The sequence below is a fragment of the Pristiophorus japonicus genome, chromosome 4 (genome assembly GCF_044704955.1).
Source record: "Pristiophorus japonicus isolate sPriJap1 chromosome 4, sPriJap1.hap1, whole genome shotgun sequence".
Taxonomy (NCBI): Eukaryota; Metazoa; Chordata; class Chondrichthyes; family Pristiophoridae; genus Pristiophorus; species Pristiophorus japonicus.
The window spans coordinates 26138622-26152644 of NC_091980.1; the positions used below are offsets into that span (position 1 = coordinate 26138622).

General features: G+C 45.0%; 1 protein-coding gene across 3 annotated transcripts in view; it reads left to right on the top strand.

The window, feature by feature from the left end:
* The window catches only part of LOC139262848 (vascular cell adhesion protein 1-like), an 82528-nt gene that overhangs the window by 37730 nt on the left and 30775 nt on the right, over nt 1-14023 (top strand). The window contains exons 4-6 of one of the 3 annotated variants that reach the window (XM_070878041.1): nt 1004-1273; nt 6569-6910; nt 6989-7258. In XM_070878041.1, coding sequence (XP_070734142.1) covers nt 1004-1273; nt 6569-6910; nt 6989-7258 — 882 coding nt within the window. The remainder of the gene's footprint in view (nt 1-1003; nt 1274-6568; nt 6911-6988; nt 7259-14023) is intronic. The other 2 variants (XM_070878042.1, XM_070878043.1) reach the window with 2 other exon arrangements.

Consider the following 14023-nt stretch of genomic DNA (forward strand, 5'->3'; position numbering starts at 1 on the left):
CTCACTACTCTCTCGATAAAAAATTCTCTATTGGATTGCTTGGTGACTATCTTATATTGATGGCCTCTAGTTTTGCTCTTCCCCACAAGTGGAAACATTCTCTCTGCATCTACTCTATCAACACCCTTCATAATTTTAAAGACCTCTATCAGGTCACCCCTCAGCCTTCTCTATTCAAGAGACAAGAGAAAAGAAAATTGCTCCTGAGGTGTTGGCTCAAACTGCTCCAGAATGAGTTGACCATAATCGAAAGTCAACTCATTTACATCTTTTAGTGGCACTCATGGTACATAGTGTGTGGTACACGGGGAATGCCACATGGTTCAGGCACCAGAGTGTTGGATGCCAGCGGCTAATGGGTGCCACCATTTTTCAGGCCTGGCATTGGAAATAAAATCCCTGTTGAAGATGTGATTTTTACTTTTTGTGTTGTAGGTGGGACTGAACATCAGGGTGGGCATTTTTAGAACAAGTGTCTCCTGAAGTTCCATTGCTCATCGACACTCAATAATTGGAGCCCTGCTCAATTGCATTCTGGGAGCATACTTATTTACATAACATCAGGGACTATAATGACTTTTGATGTGGGTTTTGTGTGCTAGGCACATTGAGAACAGAGTAGGACTGGAGCCTTCTCCATGTCTGATAATATTTCCATCACACCCTCCTCTGGTGAGATTCCATCATCTATCCATTGTGGTATCGCCATTCCCAAATACCATACAAACTGTGTAACCTTGACCTGACCCCAGATACTCGAGCAGGGTGAGGAGTAAAGTTCACCGACCCCATTCTGCCTCACTTACATTGGTGGAGCAGGACCGAGAAATTTCAGGTGTAATATTATACTGATTAAAATGCACTGTGTGTAATCTGCCCTGACTCTTTAATATAGCAAGATACAAGTGCTGGTGATGGGCACATTGTACGGTCGGTTAGAACTTAATCATTGGATTGTACATGCCATTACTTACACTAAATCTTATTGATCTGTTTTTCACAGTTGAGTCAAGTCCACAGAGTGTTGTGGTGGGCAGTGACGTTACACTCAGCTGTACCATCTCCAAACTCTCAGATACAGTCAGTCTTCAATGGAAACAGGGAGACTCATCTCAGCAGAACAGGAGGAACACTGATCAGATCCGACTGAATAACACAGTCTATCTGATAGTCAGACATGTTGCAGTAGAGGATCAGGAGTTGCATGTGTGTGAAGTGCAGGAAAATGGATCCATTATTCTCACAGGAAAAGCACATTTTTCTGTGTCACACAGTGAGTGCAGTTATCTCACAGTAGATATTAAAGAGTTACTAATATAAAACTGTTACATATAAAGTGGAGTCATACATGTCAACCATCAGCACTTCCTGCTTACAGTCAGCATGTGGAGGCCTGGTGCACATATCAGCATTGAACAAAAAACTGGCCTCTCTCCCCTCAATGCCACTTCTAACCCAGTTCTGCTGCTGTTGGAAGTGATTCCAGCTGCTGCATACTCTCGGCTTCAAATAAGCATTGAGCTGGGAGCAGGACTAAGGGAAGAGGGAAGGGCAGGGAATCAATGGCCATGAACGGGAGAGGGAAGGATGGAAACGATAGGAATGTAGAGGAGAGATGGTGGGCAGAGGGAAATTACAGAGGCTTGGAGTGGGGCTTTTGGGGAGGAAGAGAGGAAAAGCTGAGTCTGGCACTTTGGAACAGAAGGTAAGAATTTGTATTTGTGTGAAGTGTAGAAAAAATACTCTGTTATTAAAATAGCATCAAAACTATTGATGTGGATCAGGGTAAGTCCAGAACTACCTTACAGTAGATATTAAATAGTTACTGAAATAACACTGTTACAGGGAACACAGAGATAGCATTTGCTTTCACTACCTTATTTTCTCTTTAGAACATTGGTGTAAATATAACATTGCAATACAGTGGGCAAATATCAACAACCAGGTTTTGATGGATCTTACAATAAATAGCAAAAATTTGAAGATGGATAGCAACATTCAGTGACCAAAACACAGAGACAATTCTTTTGTAAATATGGTTCACTTTACTCACTGCAAGGGCACAGCATTAAAGACCAGCCTTGAATATCGACTCAGTGCTCTCCCAATACACACACATTGGGGACAATACTGAGTGACTTTGGTTGAACATCATTGGTAACCTAGTGGACTACTGATCCAACTAGTGGACTACTGTGGTAATGCAGCTACTCACGTAAATACAATAAAAGCATCATGTGACAAGGTCTTCTGACAAGTTCCTCTCAAACCATCTTGTGTATGTGTGTGTTTGTGATGCCATAAGGAAGATATAACATTAGTGATGTAGGATGGGATTTCTGGATTCGCTAGCTGAAATTTTTGTTGGTGGATGTTCCAGCCAACCAACAAAGAGAGTTTGAGAGGTTCTTTGTTTTGCAGCACAGCTAAAAATCCAAGGTAAATTTCAAGCACACTGTTGACATTGCCAGAATCCAGAAGGCCGTGCCTATGGGAATAATAGGGTGCTTGGGTGAGTTCCATCATGACCGAAAAAGTTCAGGAGCATATTTGAGTGGCTTGAAATGTTTTTCACCACGAATAGTATCGTCAAAGTCCCCGATGACAAAAACTGTAACCAGGTTGTGTTAGAAAGAAAGCGGGCTATTTTTCTGACTTAATCAGGCCCTGAAGTGTACAAAACCCTGAAAAATGTGTTTGTTCCTGACAAGCCAAAGAACTCGCCACTGACGGAGATTCTAAGCACTAACAATCCTGAGCCCCTGGAAATTGCTGAAAGTTAATGTTTTGGAATATGAGATCAATTCATTAATGAGAGTATCAGTGAGTACATTATAGCTTTAAAAATGCCATCCGTTCACTTTCATTTCAGAAACTTTCATGACCAAGCATTGCATGACTGCTTCGTTTGTGGGATGAAAAATGAAGCAATCAGAAGAAAGTTGTTGACAACCACTAACTTGATTTTTGATTTAGCTTGTCAGACAGCTATGTTGATGGATATGGCCGACCAATCAACCCGAGAATTTCACGCCATTTCCAGTCTTCAGACAGCCGAGGTAAATCGATTTCAAGCTAGAAGTAAAAGGCAGTTGGGCCCAAATGCCTCCGCAACTGGAAACAGCGCATTGAAGTCATGCTATCGGTGTCTGGAACAACACCTTGCTCAAAATTGTCCATATGTGAAGGCAGAGTATTTCTTCTGCAAGAAAACTGGGCATCTTGCGAAGGCATGCCAACTGAAGAATAAATGGCTGTTCAATGCAATAAATAGAAATCGCCAGAGTTTACATAGCATTGAACAGAAACAACAGGATGAGGAGGTTCTGGAGATACACGTCATCAGGAGCACAAGGGTACCTAACAACGTTTCGTGAAGTATCGCTATCCAAGTAGATGTTGCAGGAACCAGGATACCCATGCACTGGTACATCATTGGCCGCGAAAGACCGCTTGCATGGGTTACATGGTGCACACAATTTATTTGAGCATGGTGGGCTCCTGGCCTTCCACGTGGCTGCCCCTTTACCTTTGCCCCAAACCCAGTTGTCTTTCTTGCTGGGCGACACATTCCTCCTTTCCATTGCTGTGACCTTCCGTTGTCTGGACACTCTCTTGTCCCGTGGTCTGGATGCACTCTCGTCCCGTGGTCTAGATGCTCTCTCGTCCCGTGGTCTGGACGTTCTCTTGTCCCGTGATCTGGATGCACCTTTGTCCTGTGGTCAGGACACACCTTCATCCCGTGATCTGGACGCCTTCTCGTCCAGTGGTCTATGCACCCTCTGGTCCATGTCCGTGATGCCTCCTCCCCAGGTACTTTGCCTCTGGCATTGGGCAGACGCATTTGGATCGTTTCGGCCGGAGTCCCACTCTGCATGGTCGACCTGGAGCCTTTTCCGTCATTGCGAAGGGGTCGTTGGCTTCGGGTGGTGGGTAGTGCGCGTACCTCTGCTCGGTTGAATTTTACATCCTCGTGGTTGTGATGAGTGGCCTGTGCCTCGGGGATCTGCAAATGAATCTTCACTTTGATGCCTGATTCAGCTGGAAGAGGGGGTTTGCTCGACCTTTGGGAAAAGGAGACCTCGTTCGCTGGAGAGGGTATGCAGAAGTCTTCCCAGTTCCATCGAATTTTCCCCATCCACCTCCTGCCAAGCAGCATTGGCCCATCACCTGAAACAATCCACTGTAGTAATTTATGCACTGCTCCCTTATGGAATACTCTTATGTCTGCACTACCAATAACTGGTAATCAGTTCCTTGGTGTAGGTGCGCAGCTTTGCCTGAATCAGGATCAGCTCGGGTCATTTGGCTTTGTTGCTTCACAGCCTCTCGAAAACCTTCTGGGTCATAGCTGTTTGTGTCGCCCCCGTGTCTAGTTCCATGGAGACTGGAGTGTCGATAAGTTCAACTTTTAACATTATTGGAGGGCTTTTGTTGGTGAAGGTGTGTTTCCCATATACTTCCTCTTCATTCTCAGGTTCAGTTGCCTCTTCTGTTTGTTCATTGTGATCCATAGAAACATAGAAACATAGAAACATAGAAAATAGGTGCAGGAGTAGGCCATTCGGCCCTTCTAGCCTGCACCGCCATTCAATGAGTTCATGGCTGAACATGCAACTTCAGTACCCCATTCCTGCTTTCTCACCATACCCCTTGATTCCCCTAGTAGTAAGGACTTCATCTAACTCCTTTTTGAATCCTCGCTGGATCGGTCGTCCTCTCCTGACTCTGTCACGTGGTGAGTCAGAGATCGTTTGCACATTCGCTGGAGGTGCCCCATTGTTGCACAGCCCTTGAACACATAGGGCTTGAGTTGACATTGATGAGCTCTATGGCTGTTCCCGCAGCGCCAACATGGTGCTAATTTATACGCATTCACGCCCCACAGCGGACTCTGAGTCACTCTAGGCCGAGATCTGGACTCTGCAGTCAGGTGGGCCCTGCCCTGTGCCGTTCTGCATGCTGAAAACATTACTTTGTGCACGGTGCTCACCGGTGAGCTTCGATTCTGCGAAGATATCTGTTTCGTGTTATTGTTCGTGGATATGAAAGCTTGGGCTATTATGATGGCCTTGCTCAGATCTCGGGATTCGGCAGACAGCAGTTTGCGAAGGATGACCATGTGACCAATTTCAAGCACCAGACAGTCCCGCAACATTTCCCCCAAGGATCCTGCAATGACGCACTGCCCCGCAAGGCGTCTTAGGTCGGCGACAAAGCTCGCCACGTTCTGGCCCTCGTAGCGACGTTGTGTGTGAAAGCGGTACCTGGCCATCAGGATGCTCCCCTTTGGCTTGAGATGTTCTTTAGCCAGCGTACACAGCTCTGCGTAAGATTTATCCGTTACTTTGACTGGTGCCAGCAAGTCTTTTAGGAGGCCATATACCGATGACCCACATTTGGTGAAGAGAATCGCACTGCGCTTGGCCGCCATCTCAGCCTTGTCCAATTCATTGGCCACAAAGTACTGGTCGAGGCGCTCAACGAAGGCTTCCCAATCATCATCCTCAACAAACCTCTCAAGAATACCAATGGCAGCCATTACCGCATGAAAATTTGTGATCCTTTACTCGTCGCTAAATTGTTATGTTCAGAATAAATCCACAGGACTATATCGCAAGCTCAAACTGTTGTGCACTTGGTCTCTTTATTTCAGACTCTATAGAGTGAGGAAGCAGCAAGGTGAGTCACCTTTTATACCTGCTTGTCCCGGGAGCATAAGTAACTCTTAGGTCTCCCACAGGTGTGCCCCATGGTGGCAAGACTTACATTTGGTAAGGTCTACATACATATATAACAGCACTTATCAGCCCAAGCCTGAATGTTGTCCAGGTCTTGCTGCATGTGGGCATGGACTACTTCCTTATCTGAGGAGTTGTGGACAGAGCTGAACACTGCAATCATCAGTGAACATCTCCACTTCTGACCTTATGATGGAGGGAAGGTCAATGATAAAGCAACTGATGATGGTGGGCCGAGGACACCACCCTGAGGAACTCCTGCAGCGATGGCATAGTATTGAGATGATTGATCTCCAACAACCACAACCATCTTCCTTTTTGCTATGTATGACTCCAGCCAGTGGAGAATTTTCCTCCTGATTCCCATTGACTTCAATTTTAATGGTACTCCTTGATGCCACACTCAGCCAAATGCTGCCTTGATGTCAAGGGCAGTCACTCTCACCTCACTTCTGGAATTCAAGACTGTAAGGTCTGGAGCTGAATGAAAACGTGAGCAGGTTATTGGTTGGGCTGCTTGATAGCACTGTAGACAACACCTTCCATCACTTTGCTGAAGATTGAGAGTAGACTGATGAGGCGGTAATTGGCTGGATTGGAATTGTCCGCTTTTTGATTGTAGGACATACCTGGGCAGTTAACCACATTGTCGGGTAATTGCCAGTGTTGTAGCTGTACTGGAACAGCTTGACTAGAGACGTGGCTAGTTATGATAATCAAAACACAAAATAGCTTTATATAATTGTGGCCAATAATTATTCTGGCTTTTTTCTCTACCTTAGGAACTGTTAAATTCTAACACGTTGTTCTCTGTCTCTCTATCGCAGAATTATATCAAAAAAGTTACACACTTTATCGGTCAGGCACAGATCACAGTGAACTCGACCTGATTTGCTATTCTGTTTCTACTAATTACAAAGCTGCTGCATGGACCTGGATTTCACATAATCTACAAAATCAGGAGAAAAACATAGCAACTGCATTGAAATCTCAGCCTATCGATGTAAACAAGACCTACTTTGAGAGTCGACTGGTGCCCACAGTGGGAAATTTTAATGGCATGAACTTCAGTGTGAGGATTGTCCCTGTACTGTTTGATGATGCAGGAGTTTACACATGTTCTCTGGAATCAAGTACATATGTGACCATTAAACTAATCACAGTTAAAGGTAGGAGACAGAATGTTGCTGTTGTTTTCAATGATAAAGTCTTTGTTTAAAATCTAAATGATTTTCCTGTTTCCACAGTCACAGCTGAACCATCTGACGCAGTGACTGAGGGAGACACCATTACCCTGACCTGCTCTGTCTCTGATGTCACTGAATCAATGAGACTTGTTTGGATCAGTAGTGATGGCAAAACTGTTGGAGAGAAAACATTGAATGGACGGAATGGGGAAGAAAAATCATTGAGACTGATTATTGAGAAAGCTGACAGAGGCAGAGGGAACTGGAGATGTGCTTTGTTTTATCAAAACCGGCCCCAGGTTTTAGTCCCGTACAATCTGGAGCCCAGTGGTAAGTGACTCAGGGTTTGTTCTTTAATCTTATAATCTCGGTAGAAAATTCTTGTCACTTATTGTTCTTGTTACCGGGAGTAACCCCTCCTTTATATCCTGTCTGTGAGGCTCTACAGTGATGTAGAGCCTCAGGAAATCTACCCTGAGATAACTCAGCACAGCCTGGGATCGAGCTTGGAACTTTCCTGGTCTGTGTGTCTCAACTACGCTCTTGGTAAACTCACTGAGACAGGGCAAGCATTTAATTTTGACAATCCAGTGGTGTAGAAGTCATTTCCATTGGTTTTCTGACACAGAATGAATTAGAATGCCCAAAAAAATCACTGCAAAAAATAATTCGCAGCTGTAAATATTGCAATTGATTCTCTCCACTGTTTAGGCTCAGAGAAACCCTTCTTCTCTGTGGGTACGGTAGCAGAATGGTTATGCTACTGGAGTAGTAATCCAGCGGCCTGGACTAATGACCAGAGATGGCTGCTGAGGAATTTAAATTCATTCAGGAAGAGCCATATAAATTGGCCAGAAAAAGCAGCAAACCTGAGGACTGGGAGAATTTTCGAATTCAGCAGAGGAGAGCAAAGGGTTTAATTAGGAGGGGGAAAATAGAGTATGAGGGGAAGCTTGCTGGGAACATAAAAACTGACTACAACATCTTCTATAGATATGTGAAGAGAAAAAGATTATTTGAAGACAAATGTAGGTCCTTTGCAGTCAGAAACAGGTGAATTTATAATGGGGAACAAAGAAATGGCAGACCAACTGAACAAATACTTTGGTTCTGTCCTCACGAAGTAAGACACAAATAACCTTCTGGAATTACTAGGGGACCGAGGATCTTGCTAGAAGGAGGAACTGAAGGAAATCCTTATTAGTCAGGAAATTGTGTTAGGGAAATTGATGGGATTGAAGGCCGATAAATCCCCGGGGCCTGATAGTCTGCATCTCAAAGTATTTAAGGAAGTGGCCCTAGAAATAGTGGATGCATTGTTGATCATTTTCCAACAGTCTATCGACTCTGGACCAGTTCCTATGGACTGGAGGGTAGCTAATGTAACACCACTGTTTAAAAAAGGAGGGAGAGAGAAAACGGGTAATTATAGACCGATTAGCCTGACATCAGTAGTGGGGAAAATGCTGGAATCAATTATTAAAGATGAAATAGCAGCGCATTTGGAAAGCAGTGACAGGATCAGTCCAAGACAGCATGGATTTTATGAAAGGGAAATCATGCTTGACAAATCTTCTGGAATCTTTTGAGGGTGTAACTAGTAGAGTGGTCAAGGGAGAACCAGTGGATGTGGTGTATTTGGACTTTCAAATGGCTTTTGACAAGTCCCACACAAAAGATTGATGTGCAATATGAAATTGCATGGTATTGGGGGTAATGTATTGACGTGGATAGAGAACTGGTTGGCAGACAGGAAACAGAGAGCCGGGATAAATGGCAGGCAATGACTAGTGGGATGCTGCAGGGCTCAGTGCTGGGACCCCAGCTGTTTACAACATACATTAATGATTTAGATGAAGGAATTTAGTATAATATCTCTAAGTTTGCAGATGACACTGAGCTGGGTGGTGGTGTGAGCTGTGAGGAGGATGCTAAGAGGCTGCAGGGTGACTTGGACAGGTTAGGTGAGTGGGCAAATGCATGGCAGATGCAGTATAATGTGGATAAATGTGAGGTTATCCACTTTGGTGGCAAAAACATGAAAGCAGAATATTATCTAAATGGTGGCAGATTAGGAAAAGGGGAGGGGCAACGAGATCTGGGTTTCATGGTAAACCAGTCATTGAAAGTTGGCATGCAGGTACAGCAGGCGGTGAAGAAGGCAAATGGCATTTTGGCCTTCATAGTTAGGGGATTTGAATATAGGAGCAGGGAGGTCTTACTACAGTTGTACAGGCCCTTTAGCCGTGAGGCCTCACCTGGAATATTGTGTTGAGTTTTGGTCTCCTAATCTGAGGAAGGACATTCTTGCTATTGAGGGAGTGCAGCGAAGGTTCACCAGACTGATTCCCGGGATGGCAGGACTGAAATATGAGGAGAGACTGGATCGACTGAGCCTGTATTCACTGGAGTTTAGAAGGATGAGAGGGGATCTCATAGAAACATATAAAATTTTGATGGGACTGGACAGGTTAGATGCAGGAAGAATGTTTCCGATATTGGGGAAGTCCAGAACCAGGGGACACAGTCTAATGATAAGGGGTAAGCCGAGATGAGGAGAAACTTCTTCACTCAGAGAGTTGTTAACCTGTGGAATTCTCTACCGCAGAGAGTTGTTGATGCCAGTTTGTTAGATATATTCAAGAGGAAGTTAGATATGGCCCTTACGGCTAAAGGGATCAAGGGGTATGGAGAGAATGCAGGAAAGGTGAATGATCAGCCTTGATCTTATTGAATGGTGGTGCAGGCTCGAAGGATCAAGTGGGCTTCTCCTGCACCTATTTTCTATGTTCTATGTTTCTATATTTAATTAAATAAGTCGGGAATAAAATGCTACCATCAGTAAAAGTGACTGAAACTATTGGATTGTTGTTGGAAACCTACCTGGTTCACTAATGTCCTTTGGGGAAGGAAATTTGAGATCCTTACCTGGTCTGGCCTACAGGTGACTCCAGACCCACAGCAATGTGGTTGACTCTTAACTGCCCTCTGAAAAGGCCGAACAAATACTTAGTTATACAAACATCGTTGCAGAAAACAACAGTAAGAATAAAACCCAATGGACCAGCTGGCAGTGACCTAGCCACCAGCTTTGACCATGGACAGCAGATGAGCCCAGTCAACCCTGCAAAGTCTTCCTCCCTCACATTCAGGGAATTGTGCCAAAACTGGGAGAGCTGTCCCACAGACTAGTCGAGCAACAACCTGTTTTGCAGTACTCTCACCATGTTGTTAGGGAGTTCCAGGATTATGGCCCAGTGACGATAAAGGATCGGCAATATATTTCCAAGTCAGGATGGTGTGTAACTTTGAGGGGAGGTTGGAGGTGGTGGCATCCTTGTGCATCTGCTGCACTTGTCCTTCTAGGCGGTAGAGTTCACAAGTTTGGGAGGTGCTGTCGAACTTAAAATCAAACTTAAATAAACAAAAATCTAAAATGAATTCTAATTTAGGGCTTGTGCATTGTGAGATCAAAAGCAGGGAACTTGAGGCTGCAGAACCAGTGGCTCTCATTATACTATATGTAAATGAGCTCATTTGGGAACAGGCAGATTGTGGGAAGGGGGAAAATGGTCAAGGGGCATACATGGGGATTAACGTTGATATGGAAAGTAAACAACTTCTTCCGCATTTCACTGTCAGAAACATTTACACTGTGAGTGCGGAATTGCTGAGTTTACTCTCAGAGTCAGTGAGCACTGGTTGGGAGGTCCCTCTCAGGTACAAATCTCTTCACCTGTGCAGTGTTCTGAAAGCAGATATAGAAGAGACATATGCTGGCATTGGGAAATGCAAAGACAAGGCCACCCTGGAAACAAGCCTAGCTTCCACCGTTTGTGAGTCTGTGAACACACAGTATACAGATATCTTGTGTTAGCGGTGTGCTGGATTTTACAATGTTTCTGTGCTTTTTGGAATTGGGTGAACAGTTGCCAGAGAGCTGTGCATTTTCCAACCTTGATGCTCCATCAAGCTTGCAGTGAAGTACTGATAGCCTGCATTGGAAGGTCAGATTGTAAAAGAAGGCAAAATGTGAGCACAGTTACCTGAGCAACCCTTGGGAAATCAGCAAATGTCTTCCTCATCTACTCCTAGAATCACTAAGCAGTGTGTAAGATGGGGGAGAGGAAGGAGCAGAGAAGGCAGAGGCTGCCTTGATTTTGGATAAAAAATTGTCAATGAAATTGCACAACAACAATAACAACAACAACTTGTATTTATAGAGCACCTTTGACGTAGTGAAACACCCCAAGGCGCTTCATAGGCGTATTATGAGACGAAAGATTTGACAACGAGCCGCATAAGTAGAAATTAGCGCAGGTGACCAAAAACTTGGTCAAAGAGGTATGTTTCAAGGAGAGTCTTGAAGGAGGAAAGAGAGGCAGAGAGTCGGAATGGTTTAGGCAGGGAGTTCCAGAGCTTGGGGTCTAAACAACAGAAGGCACGGCGACCAATGGTTGAGCGATTATATTCAGGAATGCTCAAGAGAGCAGAATTAGAGGAGCACAGACATCTCGGAGGATTGTGTGTCTGGAAGAAATTACAGAGATAGGGAGACCATGTAGGGATTTCAAAATAAGGATGAGAATTTTGAAATTGAGGTGTTGCTTAACGGAAGCCAATGTCGGTCAGTGAGCACAGGGGTGATGGGTGAGTGGGACGGTGCGAGTTAGGACACGGGCAGCTGAGTTTTGGATTACCTCTAGTTTAGGTAGGGCAGAATGTGAGAGGCCAGCCAGGAGTGCTTTGGAATCGTGAAGTCTAGAGGTAACAAAAGCTTGGATGAGGGCTTTAGCAGTGATTATCATAGATGACGGGGAGGCTTTGGGAAGGTGGGTCTGAAGAGGTGGTACAGGTTCGACCTCCCAAATCCGAATTCCAAATTCCGGCATGTTCCAAAATCAAGACATTGCTCTGATCCATGGAGGAGTCGTCCAGAATACGGAAAATGTTCCGAAATCCGGACATTTTTTTAAATGGTTATCAGTATTTTTTCGCCAAAATTACCGCTAATCACTCCACTATTTTTTAAAGGCCCAGCGGTAAAAATTAACGGAAACTGCGGTCCTCGCCAACTTAGTCCGAGGCCAATTACCGCTGCGAGTTGGGCCCAGGGAGCGGGGGAAAACGCAAAAAAAAATTGCAAAAAACAAAAAATTAAAAATCGCAAAACATTCACAAGCCAATAAATCTTTAACTTACTTTTTTTGCAGGTCTTCATACCTATCGCTGTTTTTGGGGCTGCAACGCAGGTTTTTCTCGGGCTTTTTTTCCCCCACAATATGGGCGCGCCAAAAGTAAAATTTCGGGATGTTGGAAATGCGTGCTGTGTCCTGGGGCTTGCTGCTCCTCTTCACCCCACTGCCTCCAGTGTTCCCTCCTCAGTCGGGTCGGCGCACTGTGTCCTGGGGCTAGCTGCTCCTTTTCTCCCTGCTGCCTCTGGTGTTCCCTCTTTGGTCGGCTCGGCGCGCTGTCGGAAAATACAGGTACAGTTGCACAAAAGTTGGCCCAAGGATTTCCGGATTCGGGACTTAGGATTTCTGTTCTGAAATCTTGAAATACCCAAACATCGGCCCAGGCATTTCCGGATTACGGACGGCAGAAATATGTTCCAAAATCCGGAAATACCCGAAATCCGGAATGGCCTTATTCTCGTGGTTTCCGGATTTGGGAGGTTGCACCTTTAGGTGGTGGAGGAGAAAGAGTTTGCAGGGGTCCAGCATGACCCTGGAGTGTTCGGGATATTTGGTCACAGGGCGATGCCATGAAAAAGTCCAGAATGTGCTGCCCACCATATGGAGGGTAAACATAGAAACATAGAAACGTAGAAAATAGGTGCAGGAGTAGGCCATTCGGCCCTTCGAGCCTTCACCACCATTCAATAAGATCATGGCTGATCATTCCTTCAGTACCCCTTTCCTGTTTTCTCTCCATATCCCTTGATCCCCTTAACCATAAGGGCCATATCTAACTCCTTCTTGAATATATCCAATGAACTGGCATCAACAACTCTCGGCGGCAGGGAGTTCCACAGGTTAACAACTCTCTGAGTGAAGAAGTTTCTCCTCATCTCAGTCCTAAATGGCCTACCTCTTATCGTAAGACTAGGTTCTGGACATCAACATCAGGAACAATCTTCCCGCATCTAGCCTGTCCAGTCCCGTCAGAATCTTATACATTTCTATGAGATCCCCTCTCATCCTTCTAAACTCCATTGAATAAAGGCCCAGTTGATCCAGTGTCTCCTCATATGTCAGTGCAGCCATCCCTGGAATCAGTCTGGTGAACCTTTGCTGCGCTCCCTCAATAGCAAGAACGTCCTTCCTCAGACTAGGAGACCAAAACTGAACACACTATTCCAGGTGAGGCCTCACTAAGGCCCTGTACAACTGCATGAAAACCTCCCTGCTCCTACATTCAAATCCTCTAGCTATGAAGGCCAACATTCCATTTGCCTTCTTTACCACCTGCTGTATCTGCGTGCCCACTTTCAGTGACTGATGAACCATGACACCTAGGTCTCGTTGCACCTCCCCTTTTCCTAGTCTGCTGACATTCAGATAATATTCTGCCTTTGTGTTTTTGCTCCAAAAATGGATAACCTCACATTATACTGCATCTGCCATGTATTTGCCTACTCACCTAACCTGTCCAAGTCACCCTGCAGCCTCTTAGCGTTCTCCTCACAGCTCACATCGCCACCCAGTTTAGTGTCATCTGCAAACTTGGAGATATTGCACTCTATTCCTTCATCTAAATTGTTAATGTACATTGTAAAGAGCTGGAGTCCCAGCACTGAGCTCTGTGGCACTCTACTAGTCACTGCCTGCCATTCAGAAAAGGACCCGTTTATCCCCACTCTCTGCTTCCTGTCTGTCAACCAGTTCTCTATCCACGTCAGTATATTACCCCCAATACCATGTGCTTTGATTTTGCACACCAATCTCTTGTGCGGGACCTTGTCAAAAGCCTTTTGAAAGTCCAAATACACCACACACTGGTTCTCCCTTGTCCACTCTGTTAGTTACATCCTCAAAAAATTCCAGAAGTTTCGGCAAGCATGATTTCCCCTTCATAAATCCATGCCGACTTGGT